The sequence below is a fragment of the Paramisgurnus dabryanus genome, chromosome 9, assembly GCF_030506205.2.
Source record: "Paramisgurnus dabryanus chromosome 9, PD_genome_1.1, whole genome shotgun sequence".
Taxonomy (NCBI): Eukaryota; Metazoa; Chordata; class Actinopteri; order Cypriniformes; family Cobitidae; genus Paramisgurnus; species Paramisgurnus dabryanus.
This window is the reverse complement of record NC_133345.1, coordinates 36,749,312-36,768,086: the sequence shown is the minus strand read 5'-3', so window position 1 is coordinate 36,768,086 and position 18,775 is coordinate 36,749,312. Positions and strand designations below refer to the sequence as shown.

The 18,775-nt window shown below is 32.7% G+C and overlaps 1 protein-coding gene across 5 annotated transcripts in view; it reads right to left on the bottom strand.

The window, feature by feature from the left end:
- Window positions 1-2,401: 2,401 nt before the first annotated feature.
- pclob (piccolo presynaptic cytomatrix protein b) overlaps window positions 2,402-18,775 on the bottom strand; it is a 93,936-nt gene continuing 77,562 nt past the window's right edge. For 4 of the 5 annotated variants that reach the window (XM_065283537.1, XM_065283535.1, XM_065283538.1 and 1 more), the window contains 8 exons: window positions 16,029-16,100; window positions 15,498-15,777; window positions 13,071-13,265; window positions 10,526-10,631; window positions 9,531-9,601; window positions 7,374-7,502; window positions 5,018-5,163; window positions 2,402-4,913 (listed from right to left, as the gene is read on the bottom strand). In XM_065283537.1, the coding sequence (XP_065139609.1) occupies window positions 4,770-4,913; window positions 5,018-5,163; window positions 7,374-7,502; window positions 9,531-9,601; window positions 10,526-10,631; window positions 13,071-13,265; window positions 15,498-15,777; window positions 16,029-16,100 (1,143 nt within the window). In that variant the 3' untranslated portion in view covers window positions 2,402-4,769. Of the gene's footprint in view, window positions 4,914-5,017; window positions 5,164-7,373; window positions 7,503-9,530; window positions 9,602-10,525; window positions 10,632-12,150; window positions 12,899-13,070; window positions 13,266-15,497; window positions 15,778-16,028; window positions 16,101-18,775 lie in introns of those variants that run through there. The other variant, XM_065283540.1, reaches the window with a different exon arrangement.

Here is an 18,775-nt window from a genome sequence, read left to right as displayed (position 1 = left end):
GCTACTGTATATGGAAGGGAGGGATGCTCAATTTAGAGGAAAGCGTTTTCATTTACAGAATATTAACAAGTGATGTTGGCTGATGGGAGGCATCGAAAACAAAAATGTATCATGCTCCATGGAACTGAGGATGAGGGGTATCACATACTCTCCAGCACATCCTGCTCTCCAAGCTACATGGCTCCCCTGGGCCCTCCTACCCCTGTATCCATGGTCTCCATGGCAACTCGCCCTGCCTCACATCACCAGAGAAAGAATGTATGTTCATAAACACTCCTCTCGTAGTCTGTTTGTGGGCTCTTAAAGCAAGCCTTACTGGTATTTGGGTATGGTATAAAGCTGGAAGCATTTGGTTTGGATAACTCAGCTTCTGGGCTTTAATTTAGCCCTGACAAAGTACTGGAAAAATATGAGATGAGGATGAGTCACAGATTTTTTTTTATTGGCTTTTTAGAAAATGTGGATGTTTGCTGCAGTTCCTTGATAAATGGTTCATAGTTAACTATTCAATTAATTGATGCTTTATCCTGTCTGACAATCATTTTGATCAGATGTACACAGTCAGAATTTTTCTCCAGAAATTGTCCCTAGCTTTCATTGGTGTGGTACCCTTTCATGCACCTAGGGAGTTCAGTTTAATACTTTAGAGACATGGTACCAAAGGGTGGATATAAGGTACATATTGGTACAAATGTATACATATCATATTAGGAACTTTTTAAGGGTACTGCCCAAGTGACAGCTTGGGATCATTTTTTTTCTGACAGTGTAATAGAAAGTTTTGAACTGTTAAATTTGTATATGACCAGTGCCTTTATTTCCTTTGTGTAGACACTAGCTCCCTCTGGTGGCCAATTAATGCAAATACATTGAGTACATTTTAACACTTGATTTTCACCTAAAAAAAATTAAGACATTATTCACTAATTGAAGAAACTGACTATTAGCTATTATGGTAACACTTTACAATTAGGTTCATTAATTTAGTTAGTTTACTACATTAGTTAACATGAACTAATAAGGAACTGCACTTATAAAGCATTTTTTAAATCTTTGTTAATGTTAATTTGAACATTTACTAATACATTATTAAAATCTTGTTATCATGAATAAACTATGAACAGCTGTATTTTTATTAACTAACGTTAACAAAGATTAACAAATACAGTAACGAATGTACTGCTCATGGTTAGTTCATGTTAGTTAATACATTAACTAATGTTAACAAATGAGACCTTGTTTTAAAGTGTTACCGCTATTACTGACATTAGCAAAGCCCCAGACTTTACTCATTACTGTTATGTCAAATAAAAAAATGGTAGTTTTGTACACTGCAAAAAAAAAAAAAAATTTAAAGAAAAGAATTCTTAGTATTTTTGTCTTGTTTTCAGTAAAAAAAATATAAAAAAAATTCTTAAATTAGGATGCTTTTTCTTGATGAGCGAAACAACCCAAGAAAATTAGTCTAGTTTTTAGACCAAAAATGTCCAATTTAATTGATTGTGTGCATAAAACAAGCAAAAAAAATCTGCCAAAGGGGTAAGCAAAAAAATCTTGAACATTTTTCTCAAACACAAAATTCAAGAAAAAATTGGTAGATATTTTTGCTTGTTTTATGCACAAAATCACTTAAATTTGATATTTTTGGTCTAAAAACAAGAGTTATTTTATTGGGTTGTTTCCCTCCAAAAGCATCTTAATTTAAGAATATATTTTTTATATTTTTACTGAAAACAAGGCAAAAATACTAAAAATTATTTTCTTGAAAATCATTTTTGCGGTGTAATATATGCACTGCAAAAAATGATTTTTAAGAAAAAAAATTCTTATTAATTCTTGTTTTAAGTAAAAAAATAAATAAATTAAGATGCTTTTTCTTGATGGGCAAAAAGACCCAAGAAAATAAGTCTAGTTTTTAGACCAAAAATATCAAATTTAAGTGATTTTTGGCATAAAACAAGCAAAAAAAAAAAAAAAAATCTGCCAATGGGCTAAGCAAAAAATCTTGAAATTTTTTATTAAACCCTAAATTCAAGAAAAATTCTAGAAAAATTAGCTTACCCCATTGGCAGATTGTTTTGCTTGTTTTATGCACAAAATAACTTAAATGTGATATTTTTGGTCTATAAACTAGACTTATTTTCTTGAGTCGGTTCGCTCATCAAGAAAAAGCATCTTAATTTAAGAATTTTTAGATAATTCTACTGAAATACTAAGAATTTTTTTCTTGAAAATTATTTTTGCACAGTGTGCAGAAAAAATATGTACGTTTTATTAAGTTTGGTTTTATACAACAATACGTAGATTAGATAAAAAAACATCCTATATGTAAATGTATGTATAATCTCCTTCAAATTGCAAACAGATCAACAGTTCAAAATAAAAACGTCACACATTTTCACATTTGAAATAGAATCTATTCTTTATTATTTAGACGCAGGGATAAAGTTTTTATTTATTTCTTAGTCTTCATATATTATTTTCCTCTACTGCACAATTTGCATAATTTCATGACATCCTGTGGACAACCACAAAACCATAACATTATTTTTTTTCTTTTTTACACGAAGTGAAAAACAAGACTCATATTACAAGCATTTTTACAGTCCGCATACAATTTCAGATGACGTGTTCAAAATTTCTCTCTTTTTTAACCCAATCCGGAGTCAAAATATATCAACAGACATCTAGCGAAACATGCAACATCTATGTAAAAACATAGAAACTGTTTGACAACCATTCAATTTGAAAGGAATTTTTCTTTTGTCTTTTTCGCATTTTTTTTTAAACCTTGGCATTCTGAGAGATGTTGCTGATTTTGACAAACATATTGAAATGGGTTGATTGAACACTTGTTTGCACCAATCGAGTTATTACTTTCTTCCACATATAAACAAATACAACATATGTACAGACAGAGTTTGATCTCGTGATTACAATCACATGCTCAGACCAAATTAATATTCAGACATCTTGTAGAAAATATATACATTTACAAAATCAACAAAAATAACCAAATCACATTCACACACCTAATCTCATCCCCAAACTAAAAACAATGGGGTCATAATAAACTGCAATAGAAGTTTCGATAGCTGTCAAATAGATGTGCTTTTATAAAGGGAACAACAAAAACTCTCTCATAATATAATATAATATAATGCTCTGGGTGAAAACACTTATAATTGGCCATCATCATAGTTATTTTATTATATATTATTGTTTTGCAGAACTTTGCCAACATTTTAGTATTTTATGCAGCAGTGACACTAAAAGATAATACACAATTGATGATGGTATTTGGAAATCTACAGTATGAAAACAACAACCTAAAGTGCATATTTACTGTACCATAAAAGAGGAGTAAAAAATAAATAAAAATAAACACTATACAATATACTTAATTTCATTTTTTTCAACATATACATGTATTCATACTCTCTATGTTATATGTTAAGGTATATGCATTCAAAGAACATAATCCATGTTGCATAGATTACCCAAACTGAACCAGTGGATTTGGTTAAAACATCAGGTTGGCACACAATAGTTTATCTTACCTTTTATTAAGATACCTCCATGCACGACTGTGCAAGGTAAAGATTAAACAAGAAAACCTTGTGTGTATTCGATTTGCAAAACGTTATAAGTAAGATGTCCACTGATATTGATAAGACAGACAACAAATGTGTGCCTTTATTTTTCAATGGCACATTGTGTAACTCTACACTGATATGGTGAAGGGTTAAAGAGGCAGTGTTTATGTAGAGATAATGAGTTAACCGAGTTATCCTTTATGACTGATCGGATCAAACATTACAGCGGATGAAACATTTTTTGTGCACCACTATGAAACAGAGTAACACATGACAGAGGACAGACACTTGCACCAAAATAAACACGAACGTTACATCCGGATTTCGACCTATCGTGTCAGTTGAGCCAGAGGCCTCGCCCAATAGGACTCTCAAATTTCTCAAATGTACATTAGTTATTATTTTTTCTCATTGCATATTTGTATTCCACACAGAACGTCACACATAACAGAGACTATTAATGACGACATTTGACCACCGACATGACATGACAGTTACTTCAAAATGCTGCTGGAAACAAACACATTGTGGACATACATCACACAGTAGACAATTTCGAGGGCTCGAGATGCTAAACACAAAATACGGCCTCTTTTATTGTCCATGCTATTGTCCGTAATATTGTTATCGAATGATATTCATCAGTTACGTCCTCTCCAAATCCAGTCGAAAGAACCAGACGTTTCAACATTCAGCATTAAGGACAAAAACAAACTGGTGCATTCAACAAAGACAGCGGGACCCATTGCATTTAAGATTGTCTTACTTTCTCAATTCAGTGCATATGGTACATTATGTATCAAATGATTGTGTCATTTGTGTATCTTTTAAATAATGCTGTTTTTCTGACAAATACACATATAGGTACGTAACATTGGAAATGGGATAGAAACAGCAATTAAATTCTCAAGTAATAAATGACGTACGTCTAGATATTGTAGATTCAGTATGCGATGGACCAACGGGAATGATGTTGCAGAAATGATCAAATAGATCATAACAGCGTTATGCATTTATCATCCTTTTGGACTGGTTTGGTGAATCATCTTAAATACACTTTTGGGAGGACCCGGATACATGATTCAGTTCAGACTAGACGCACCTGTCAGTCTTTCCAAATTCACAAACCCACCTTTGTTTCACTTTGATGGGTGATGAGTTCTGATTGGTTGATTATGGTTGAGTTTGATTGGTGGTGGCGACCAGTTTGTGCCAGCTGACGGCACGTTTACGCATGTCTACTTTGTCCAGCCAGATGTAGGCTTCACCAATCAGGGTCTTCTTCACGAACTTTCCTCCATTTGATACCAGGAACAGCTGTAAGAAAGAAGACAAAGAGAGAGAGAGAGAGGATGTGAATACTATTAATGTATTACATCTTGTGTAAAACCTTTAATTTGTATGAATTTCTAGTCTCTAACCTGAATAGAGTGGCCAACTGGATTGAGGTTAAAGCGAAAGGTCTCATTGAAGGATGGCTCTCTGTCATGACGACACACTCTCGTCTTCTTCTTTATGATTTTCTTCTGAGTTGCCACATTCACCACGTAGAGTTTTACATAAAGGTCTAGAAGAACAGATAAAAACATATAACACCTCAAACTCAAACAACAACTTAAAGGAGACATTTCACAAGAGTTTTTTTAAGATATCAAATAAATCGTCGGTGCCCCCAGATTACATATGTGAAGTTTTAGCTCAAAAAACCATATATATAATTTATTATAGCATGTTAAAATTGCCACTTTGTATATGTGAACAAAAATGTGTCCGTTTTTATATACAAATGAGCTGATTGGTGCAGATTAAGGTGCAGTATTATCCCCTTCTGACATCACAAGGAGAGCCAAATTTCTATGACCTATTTTTTTCACATGCTTGCCGAGAATGGTTTACCAAAACTAAGTTACTGGGTTGATCTTTTTTATATTTTCTAGGTTGATAGGAGCACTGGGGACCCATTTATAGCACTTAAACATGGAAAAAGTCAGATTTTCCCCTTTAAGGTTTTGTGCATCAGCATCATTGTTTTTCCACAGCACTACTACAGTACTACTTGTTATTTTGTATGCATTTGGCAAATTATTTTATCAAAAGTAACTTAAAGGAAAACACCACCATTTTCAATATTTTACTATGTTCTTGCCTCAACTTAGACAAATTAATACATACCTCTCTTTTTTAATGCGTGCACTAGTGTTGGGCGATATGCCCTATTTTCAGATCGTCCTATCGTCAGCCTGTGAGATCGGCGATACACGATATTATCGGGGGGCGGGGCAGACGTTTACTCATTTTTTTATTTGTTAATTTTTTACTCATAACAAGTCACTTGATGGGTGGACAAAAAAAACAAGAGCAACAGCGTCATGACCGCAACCTTCTTAAACCTAATGCCATTAATGCGAGCGCGTCATTAAAACCCTATCATGATTACTTAACTGTAAAAACATGCATCTGCGCGCGCACACACACACACACACACACACACACACACACACACACACACACACACACACGTGCGCGCACATACAAACAATTCAATGCATTGGTTTAGTGCTGTTGCAGAAAACTACACGTGTGAAGCAGTGGTGCTCTCATGAGGTGCCTTTTTAAACGCATCGGTCCAGCGGAACGCGATCATATCTTAAACACAATCATATATTAAACACGAGGGACGTGTTGCTACAACTCCTTGAAATGCATATCATAAACAGGATTAATACCTAGTGATCTGACTTCGGACAGAGCGCAGCTTTCAGCACGTACACGAGAGTGAGAGAGAGGCGCTAATATGCAGCGGGTCATATTTTAAACAAAAAGTAAAGTTTGCCTCAGCTCGCATGAAACGCATTAAACTGAACAAATACATAAGGATTACTACTTTAGTTTATGTTTAGACTTCGGACAGACGCGAGAGCGCGTGCACGTGTGACAGAGAGAAGCCCAGCTGCTAATGACGGGGCGCGCTGGATTTAGTGGAAGAAGGAGACCAAGACGCGCGCATTAAGTGCAGGTACGTGCAAGAAGGAATTCTCTCTTTACAAGCTCTCCACGTAAAGTGAAGCCCACAAACCCTCATGTGAGGAAAAGCATGAATTGTGGGTGTTAATATAAAACTATGATGATAATAATAATAATAATAATAATAATAATAATAACCATTCGCCAACTATCGTCATGACTATCGCCATGAAAGCCTGCCATTGCCGATATGTCTGAAGATCGTCCATACACGATACTATCGTCTATCGGCACAACCCTAGCGTGCACTTAATCTTTTTATAGAACCTTGTGAATGTGTTAGCATTTAGCCTAGCCCCATTCGTTCCTATGGCTCCAAACAGGGATGAATTTAAAAGCCACCAAACACTTCCATGTCTTCCCTTTTTAAAGACTGTTACATGAGCAGTTACACAAGTAAGTTAGGTGGCACAAAATAAAACGTTTTTTGGAGCCCTAGTAATGAATGGGGCTAGGCTAAATGCTAACACATTCAAGAAGCACTGTACAAAGATTAAAAGTGCACGCATTGATGATAGGTATGTATTAATTAATCTAAGTTGAGGTAAGAACATAGTAACATTTTAAAAAATGGTGGTGGTGTTTTCCTTTAAAGTGCATTTAAAGCCATTTTTCATGTTTATCAGTTTGTGTGTTCCCTGCGGTTCGAACCCATGACCTTTGTGTTGGTAACGCAACACTGTAACAAACTAATCTACAAGAATGGTACTTCTGGTATTTAAAAAACGAAAATACTGAGGATGATAACATTACCAGGTAGATGGTCTGGAGATTTGAACTTGTAGGTAATATTCCTGCACTGCAGAACCTCAAGAACCAGCTGTTCTCCTTCAGTCTTCATCTCCTTCTTCAAAGCCACCTTGATCTCACCCATCATCTTACCTGCAGCACACAAGTAAGTCAAGGACATATAGGAAATGTCTTTGCCCTGTTAACTGTAGTCAAAACAAGAAATACATTTTTTATTTTCTCTAAGATGGGCCCAGTTGTTTAGGAATGATCCTGATTTGGAAATCCCATAATTTGCTATCCAGGATCAGGTGATTCATCTTACATTTCGTCATACATTCAGTTTCACTATTTAAGCAATATTGTACTGGATCAATCTTAATCCAGATACACACTTTTTCAGATCACCATTCATTCAGTGCTCTAAATGAATACATTGGTGATATACTGTATTCAATGTGTGGGCACTAAGTGTTTTTACTTGAGCAGACAATAAAATAATACAATTTCATTTTAACATTCAGACCATTCATCTGACCCACAAAATAAAAAATAAAAATATGAATTATACACAAATACATTGCAACATGCATTTTACTCTACATTTGACTGGTTGATCTCTGATTATAATTAGCATAATGACAAATTATTTAAATTATATTTTTGCTATTGACAGCTATTTATGGAATTCACTGGGAGTGTAGGGCCTATAACAACTAAACGCAACTAATCGACTAATCGTTTACAGAATAAAAGTTTTTTTTACAACATGTGTGTGTATTGTGTATAATATATATATATATATATATATATATATATATATATATATATATATATATATATATATATATATATATATATATATATATATATATATATATATATATATATATATATATATAAATACACACACATGCATGTAAAATTTTAAGAAAAAAATATTTGTATATATTAAGTATAAAAATGTATATACACATGTTAATATTTCTTATATATATATATATATATATATATATATATATATATATATATATATATATATATATATATATTTTTTTTTTTTTTTTTTTTTTTTAGAAATATTAACATGTGTATATACATTTTTTGTATATAATATTTTTTTATATAATATTATACACACACACATATATGATGTAAACAAAAACTTTTATTCTGCAAATATAACGGTTAAACTAATTAAGAGCAAAAACGTAAATATAAATCTGTGTATATTACATGATAGAAATAGTGCATTTTTGATTAATTTGTAAAGTTTCATTACATTTTTGTTCTTGAAATCCACCCTTCTGTTTGGGATCAGAAAATGCTATTGTTTTGGATCAAATATATCCCAAACTAAAACATTTTGCACCCCAACTGATGATTTGATCTGGTTCCAAACCTAAATAGGATTTTGTTATCTAATGCGAATTCAGAATCATCCTATATTCTTTAATTTAACAATTCATTTTGAATATTTGAGCTAATACTTTTGAACAACTGGGCCCTGAATACTAATGTAAATAGACTGAAAAATATTATGGAAAATGGCGACCCCTAATGGACAAATGGCTAATAGCAACATACAATAATTTGAGGTGAAAAGAAAAAGCTTTCATAAATGCTAAAGATGCAAAATTGAAGAAATTCTTCTCTTGTAAAATGTTCTGTTATTTATTAAATTATATTCACACAACATAGAAACAGATCAATATCCTTAAATATATTCAAAAGGGTCTGTCAAACAATAAATGTATTGCAGTATTGATTTTATAAACTGTGTCAGGGTTACATTCCAATTCTCGGTTATTTTTTGTTGCACTCGCATCTATCCACTTTGACAGCGAAAAAAACACAAGCTCACAAGCACACAAACACACCGTCCGCTATGATGAATTATTCAGCAGTGTATAGCTGTGACACAGTGGCACGTCTCGTGTACAACAGAAGGGTATGACTGCTGTTTTCCTGTCTAACAGCTTTCTGACATGTGCTAATTCAGCCTCATGTGTGAACACGACCCCATTGACTCCTCTGTACACCACAGAAAAAAGGCTATTATTACTCACAGTTTGGTGTGTGATTGATACGGTTTACCGCTATGAGACTGAAAAGTCTGGAACCTAACTGTGTGCATGTGATCCCAATGAACTGAAACTGGAGTACAAAACTGACTCTTACCCTCCGAGTCAGACCGGTTCACAGATGATTCAAGTCCTCTGCATTTATCTGTTCCATTAGGGATGTTTTTCCTGATGGAAATACAAACATTTATTTGATTTTTGCTTATTCTGACAGTCTCAAAGCCTCGAATATTCATCAAAAGTACACTTTAGTTTTAAGTAACATTCCTAGATACTATGGTGTACCTTACCATAGTAAATATTAAAGTATACTACAGTACTTACTGCAATGTATCAATATACTAGAATTAATACTACAGAATACTATAGTATACATGAACAAACTATTTAAATTACTATAAATCAGTACAATACAATTTACTATAGTAAAACGTAAGGTATAAAGTATTTTAGTGTCACCACCAATATAACAATAAAGATACAGGTGAACAACATTATTGGTATCACTTTCCAGCTGTAGAACAACAAAACATTGACAGCCAATCAAAATTGTGCATTTAAAATGTGAAACTGCAGCATGCATGCTTAAGAAACATCAATGTTATTATTAAAGGCAGGGTGCATGATTTTTGAAAAACACTTTGGAAAAGGGAGTCAAGCCGAGTACCAAAAACACACTTGTAGCCAATCAGCAGTAGGGGGTGTGTCTACTAAATGACATCAGTGCCTGTGTTGCGTATGTGTTGGGCAGGTCTATCAAAAGAAGGTCCAGATTCTATTGGGGTAGGGGCGTGTTTGTTTAAATGATTCCAAATGTCAACATTGGCTTTCAGAGATCATGCACCCCTCCTTTAATTGATGTGGATGTTAGTTATCATCTTAGTGAGCTTTATAGTTATCTTTTTTTTCTGAATTTCTCTTCTTGTTCTTCAAAAAAAACAGAAAGTCATACAGGTTTGGAAAAACAGCATTTTAATTTTTGGGTAAATTCTCTTTTTAAATATTAACTTACACAATATTATCTCAGAATTTGTTCAGATTTGTTTAGGGAGAGAATGATTAAAAAGCTGAATAAAGGCAGGCAGTACTTACAGCTGAGGAACCTGAAAGATGGCACTGTCCAATGCATTAGGACCTGTACCGTCCTCACTCTCCAGAGTGTATTCAACACCATCAGCCATTCTGTGATTTGTTTTGTCTGTAGACATGCACAAACACATCCATACACACAAACACAATACAGCAATTAAACACAGCCATATTTAGCAACCCACGTGAAGAAAAACTGTAGTATTCTTTAGCATTTACTATAGTAAACGGTAATAATATTCGTAGATACTATAGTCTACCTCAAAGTTACCATAGTAAATATTAAAATATACTACTAAAGTATTTACTATAGTTTATCAATTTATTATAGTTAATACTACACTGTAAAAATTCCTTGTTGCACTTACATTTTTTAAGTTTAATCAGTTTGAAACTACAATTGTTGATGAATAGTTATAAATGATAAAAATCAAGTTGAAATAACTTAAGCTAATTTAACTTTATTTTAAGATACAGCAACTCTTAAAACAAATAGTACGTTAAAATGACTTGTAAATTAACACTAAGTGCAACATAATAAGACTTTACTTAACAGTAATTATTACTGTATAATATAATACCTTATACTTAAATTTACTACAGTTTAGTATAGTAAATACTAAACTATACTTAGTGAATGTTACACTGTAATTTGTTTTGTACTTACAATTTAAAGTACAGTATAATCAACTTTTATTTACAAGTTATTTTAACTTTTTATCTTGACTAGTGATGAGTTGCTGTAACTTAAATAAAGCTGAATTAACTTATTATTTTAACTCATTCCCTGCCAGTCTGTTTTGTAATTTTCACAAAAGTAAAAAAAAACTTCCAGGAAAAATTTCTTCTAAAAATATGTAAACATAAAAATATATCAAATAAAATAACAGACCCTCTGCTATCAAACAACAAACAAACAAAACAGGGAAAAAAAAATTCATCATATCTATATATTTTTTCTCTGCTTATAAACAATTAAATATGGGTATTTTTCTTAAAAAAATATTTTTTTCTAGCAAAAAGCTGAAATAATTGCATTTTGTGAAGGAATTTTGTTCAGAGATCAGATTCAGAATGATTATCAAAACATAAAAAACACAGTGTAAAATTCATAAATAATGTTTTGCTTCATGTTTTGTAATAATCACGGTATTACAGATTACCCTAAAAACTCATCAGGAACATGTTTTTTTCATGCAAATGTTTTCCCATGCAAATAGCAGGGAAAGAGTTAACTTTATAAGTTATAACAACTCATTGATAGACAATATATATAAAAAATGATTTGTAAATCCAAACTAAACATACTTAAAAATTTAATGTGAGAAGAAGTGACACATTGTTTTCAAATTATACTAACATCAACAATATACATCACTTCAACATAAACTTCAAACATAAAGTCATATAAGAACAGGAAAAAAATCAAGTGAGAAACAAAAACAAAATAGCACAGTGAAATGAAGGACGAAAATAACATTTTGCTTTAGGGTCTCTATCAAATTTTAATGCAAATATCATGACTTTATTAACTTTGAAAACACATTTTGCTCTCGTGCTTTTATAATAGATGCGTGCTGATTTTGGGTCTTATATTTAGAGAGAGGGAGGAGTCACATGCCTCTCACCTCCTCTAGCAGAGATCCCTCCATGAAGGTCATCTGACTCGATACTTTTCTCTCATTGGCCAGAAGGTGGGACCAGTTCTGCCTCTACACGAACTCCCTCACATGAAACCAGCTCATGATATTTACAAACCACAATCATGCGGACATAGATATGGGTTTGACCTGGGGTAAAGGCCTGGGGTTTTACTGGCGAGGGGGGAATGAAGTACAGTAATAGAGGACCATCATGCTCTGTGGGGTTTCCGGGTAGATGTGTGTAGATATTTCACGTGACTTCTTAAACTACAATTTGGCATTAAGTAGCCTATCAATTGTGTTTGTAGGACTATGACAGATTGCTTTTTTTGGAAAATCTATTTAGGTGATGTGCGTCTAGGGATTTATTCATGCAGATAATGTGATTTCTGCTGCAGGATTACCCTTTGATTTTTGCCTGAATGTCCGCCACATTAATTTTGCATGCATAATAAAACGTACTACTGCCTCACCTTGGTTTTATCTAGGCTTTATGCAAAATTGTGATTGTAGATTTATGAACAAAAGTTAGAAGTTAAACAAACGTTTACTCAGTGTTTTACAGCATTTGTGAAGAATTACATTTCATTTCTATTTCATAATATAAATTGTGGTTTTAAAGTAAAACCAAAGTATACTGTAGGTCATTTAAACACTAGGTTTTAAAAAGCACTTGCTATTTTATGGCCTATTATGTAAATGTTTTTGATTTGTGATAAATCAGTTAGCGACACTTTAGGTGTAACATAAACAGAAACAATGAAAACAACAACAAAAAAAGATGACAGAAAGGGGAAATTGAAAGGAAATGGAAACAAAGAGTTTAAGAATGAAGATAGGAAGACAGAAAGAAAGCAGGACAGATTAACAGATGCTGTGAGCTCATGTGAAGTAGTAAAGATTACTTGGCTGGAATCGAGCCTGATGAACGGCGGCTTCGGCCGCAGCGATGGCGTTCCCGGCCTCTTCCAGATGAGCCTGGGTTATGCTGCCTTTACTTTGACTGCGTGAAGGGCCGTGGGAGCGTAAGTGACCCTCAGAGGAGGATTTAGAGCTGCCGGGACTACTGTGAGACTTTTCTATGGTAGAGACCTGTGTGTCTAAAAACATACAGTAGGTGCTTTGGATTAATACAGCCATGAAATGAAACATATATACATTTATAAAATTAAATCTGAAAAATCACAAGAATGTTTTTACCACAACTGTACCATTTTATGTGATTTTATTAGTCAGATAAATAAAAAAGACATAAAGGCGATGTGCACGATATCTGAAAAAACGCTTCGGAAAAGAGAGTCGGGCCGAATACCAAAACACACTTGTAGCCAATCAGCAGTAAGGGACGTGTATACTTACCGACATCGTTGCGTATGTGTGGGGTGGGTCTATCAAATGAAGGTCCAGATACTATTGGGGTAGGGGCGTGTTTGTTTAGGTGATTTCAAATGTCAACATTGGATTTCAGAGATCTTGCACCCCGCCTTTAAAGGGATCATATGATATTGCTAAAAAGAACATTATTTGGTGTTATGCAATGTATTTACACAGTTTAAAGTCAAAATGAAATTGAAATGAAGAACTGTCATTTTTTTCAGAATTACCTGTGAGCTTCATTATTTTAAAAAAACAATCATCTCCCTTATAATTTTTTATCAAAAACACAAATGTCCTCGCAGACCTACTTTTTTAATTTCAGAAGCGATATACGTCACCACGGGGAAAATAAGACAATCGCTACTTACGTTTCATGGCGACTTTAAGGTAAAAAAAGCTTTACAAACCGCTAACGTTAGCGTAATTCTTGCCCTTGTTTTAAATAGGCTACACACGAATTATTGCTGGCTGTGCCTGTCTTATCAAAAATCGTGTCAAAACATATTTTTGTTCATATCTTTAATATTGATTGAATAAGGTCACGTCAAAGATTGAAATCATAATGAAATGAATGGCTAAAATCAGAATTTTATTTTGAAACTGTAGTATGGTTTTTACAGACTGGTTCACATATAAAAAAATGTTTTGTCATAATTGTGCTGCTTTTTCTCACATATTTAGACATTTGTATCCATTTATATTTGAACTATTATTAGAAAAGCGTTGGATGAATGAATACAGTGTGGATACCTGTCTATTATAGACAGATATATAAACAATATCCACTTCAAGTATATAGACAAAATAGTATTGAAATATTTGCCTGCAAACAAGCAAGTGTTACAACTAACCCCCTGCCTGTTACAATTAACCCCACCTATGGGGTAAGTTGTAACACGTTTGCACTTCTGTCACGTTTGGTGTAATTGTCCAAGCATGGTAAGTACTAGAAACAAACTTTTAATGTTCATTTGTAGCAGAGATGTGTGTGTTGCTTGTGTAAAAATATAATTAATCAAACTCAAATATTTTTTGAATGATTGAGCCAAAACCAAAAAGTTAGGTTTTGCCCCGCTCTCCCCTAAAAGGTGCTATAAAAATAAAGGTTATTATTATTACTGACAGAAGGAAGGAATTAATTTTACAAACAAAATGTGTCAGTAAGTCAGATGTTATAAATATAAAAAAAAAATATTTACAAAGTTATCTGATATAAAAGTCAGCATTTATAGAGTGATTAATACTTGTGATATGCAAATTAGTTTTTTTTGTCAGCACTGTCTGTGAGCAACTAAACCGGAATTTTGGTGGTGACAATTCAATAGATTAAGATCATGACTGAAACTTATATTATCAAAGTCTTAGTCAACGTTAATGGTTAGATTTGTTCACAAGTACTGAGTGATAAAAAAAACCTTATCTAAATAATAATATCCAAAAGTATTTCTTAACATAAATATACTTTTATTTTTATACTTCTTTTTTTTTAAAGTATTAGTTAAGAATTAAATAATACATTTTAAACATTAGTGGAAAAAACCCATCTGAAGTTTTTAATTTTCTGATTTTTTCTGAAAATTATCCTACATAAGGTAAAGAATATTCAGTGAAAATATAACCTTGATATCTTTACTATTGAGTCTGAGTATGACCATGTCAAAAATTTAAATCAATGTAAAATCAATGATTAAAATCAAACTTTTGATTCTCCTAATCTCATCATTAGATCATGAGACTTTAAACACAATTTCACAGAAATGGGTCACATTTATGTTTACATTTACATATAAAGTGACTTATGGTGATTTCAAGCTATATATTTGATCATTATGTAAATATCCTGGAAACATCTCTTAAAACATTCCTAATCCTCTTTTTATTTAATACAGTAAAACCGCACTAGTTACCACCTGTGTTCATTCTGCATTTATTTGTACTTAGTATGCATGACCCACCTTTAGCGGGGTCAGGGAAGATGCCGTGACTTCGGCTCTTGATGACGGAGGTTTTGGGTGATTCCTGGTTCCCCGGTTGCCCTCCCTGACCTCCAGAACCTCCTGGTCCTCCAGGGCCCGCGTGACCTCCAGGGCCGCCCTGCCCTCCCAGGCCTCCAGATCCTCCTGGTCCTTGTGGAAGGGGAGCTCGTCCATGCTGGATACTCTCACTTTGCTCCTTTAGGGGGTGCCAGCGAGGCGTGTTATCCAGTTGAGATGTGTTGGAGAGATCAATGAGCACCTACAAAAAGATATAAACAACTTTGTGTCAGTATAAAAATCAAAGATTTTCCAACAAATCAAATGTAATGAATGTCAGCATGTTATGCCTGGGTCTGTAGATGACTAATGTATAATAATGCCATAACAATAACATCAGGAAAAAAACAAAAAAAACATACTTTAAATTGAAATTATGAAAATGATATTTGTCTCTGTCATCAAAAGTGTTTTTTAAAGTGAATTAAATTGCTGTGTTTGTGTAACACTCACTTCTCCCAGAAAATCATTTGAGGAATATCGGTCATAGTCCCACACAGTTACCTCCAGAGTTTTCTTCTTCAGCTGTTCAAAACAAACACACACATAAACACACAAACACAAGATTACAGTCAGGTATCGGAAACATATACTTTCACAACAGCTATTTAAACCTAAAATCTGTGACTCAGTAAACAGCACAGCAATGACACCAAAACTAGGCCAACCAGAATTTTTAAAAATGGAAAATCAAGTTTGTATGAAAAAAATGGGACATGTCATAGGAGACGAAGCTATGATGTAACTTCCCTTGTGTCTTAGACTACTTTGATTACATGTAATGAGTTCTGTGCATATGCCTTTGACTATTTATAGCCAAATATATATACTGTAGCTGGAGAGAGAGGAATACAGAAAACAAATAAATGTTGCACAAGAGTCTAGGATTAATCATATTTAGGGAGCAATGTAAAAAAGAAAGATTTTTCATGTAGATAATATCTTATTGGGAGAGAGATCGGTTTACTAATGTTCACTAAACCTGTTTACAACTTGGTCTCAAAATAAATAATACTTTTGAATATATAAAGAGAAAATTAAACTTGAGGCACACTTTTGACAAACCTGCATTTATTAGACGCCTGTTCGCTTTCATTCTCTCAACTATTTTTATTAGGTGCATCCTGGGATGCTTTTTAAGCCTTTGGCTATTATTTCTTTACAGTACATATTAGAGATACACACACAGAGAGAAATAAAATATTGACAAAATCCTTTATTATGTATTATAAAAACATTGCAATTACATCATTAAAATGAAAATCAGTATTAAAGGGATAGTTTAACCAAAAGTGAAAATTCTGCATCATTATGCAACCCTCATGTTGTTGTAAAACTGTATGAGCTTTTTTATTCTGCTTAACACCAAAGAAGATATTTTGATAAATGATGGCAAGTACACAGTTTACAGTACCCATTAACTTCCATGGTAGGTAAAACAACTACTATGGAACCCAATGGATACGTCAACTGTGTATACCATCATTTATCAAAATATCTTCCTTGATGTTCAACAGAATAAAGAAACTCATTCAGGTTTAGAACAACATGAGGGTGAGTAGCCTCCTAAATGATGGTAAAATTTTTGGTAACACTTTACTCGAAGGGGTGACATAAGACTGACATGACACCTTCATAATGACATGAAGGAGATTTTATGCACGTTTATGACAACTGTCATTAAGTGTCATTTTTAATGCAAATATGACATTGTTTGAAATGTTTTTTTTATGACAACTTGACATTAACCAATATATCATAACTTGTCATGACAACTTGACATTACCAAGACAACATAACTGACCACTTTTTACCAGACATAAATATAATTTGTCATTTAAATGTCATTAAGTGTTAATACTCTGTCAAATTGTTTTATAACAGCGTCATGAATATTTTTCTTGACCTCAACTACAGTGGTACAAATATAATTTGTCATTTAAATGTCATTAAGTGTAAATACTCTGTCAAATAGTTTTATAACAGCGGCATGAATATTTTTCTTGACCTTAACTACAGTGGTACAAATATAATTTGTCATTTAAATGTCATTAAGTGTAAATACTCTGTCATATAGTTTTATAACAGCGTCATGAATATTCTTCAGTTCATAATGTTTTTTTAAGTTTCCGCGAGGTGTTAAATAAAATCAATAATAAAAATTATAATAATAATAATAATAATAATTAAAATAGATAAAATTTAATTTTATTGCATTTAGAGACAGATTTACCTAACATTAAATGAAAACGGGTTAAGGATTAGCCATGCAGCTTTGGATCCATATTACTGCAAAAACAGTTAATTACATTAAAATAATTCATTTAATTAATTACAGTTTTTTTTAGTTTTTCCATCTATGTCAGAACCCTCTGTGTGGGGACAAGTTCTGATAGTTGTCGTTTTTTTTTAATTTATTGTGCACATACATAAGTTAAGTTTAATCTTTTGACGTGTCTGTTGCATTTTGTTAAGGTATTTAAAAATATTTGACATAGTATTAACACTTATTGACATTTTAATGTCGAGTCCAAATTGTACCACTGTAGCTGAGGTCAAGAAAAATATTTATGATGCTGTTATAAAACTTTGACAAGAGTATTAACACTTAATGGTTGAGGAGATTCCCCCGTTCATATGTAAAGCGCTTTGAGTACTGAGAAAAGCGCTATATAAATGTAAGGAATTATTATTATTATTAATGGCATTTTAATGACAATTTCAAATTTTACCACTGTAGTTGAGGTCAAGAAAAATATTAATGATACTTTTATAAAACTATTTGACAAAGTATTTACACTTAATGACATTTAAATGACAAATTCAATTTGTACCACTGTAGTTGAGGTCAAGACAAATATTAATGATACTTTTATAAAACTATTTGACAAAGTATTTACACTTAATGACATTAAAATGACAAGTTCAATTTGTACCACTGTAGTTGAGGTCAAGAAAAATATTAATGATGCTTTTATAAAACTATTTGACAAAGTATTTACACTTAAATGACATTTAAATGACAGTTTGATGTAATGTTAACCCATAAAGCTAGGACATTTCTTGTTTGATAATTATTCTGCTATGTCATGTTTATGATTTATAACAAAATATAAGTTATGATGTATTGGTTTAAGTCAAGCTGTCATAACAAATGCATCTCAAACAATGTCAATAAAAATTACATAACTGAATAAATG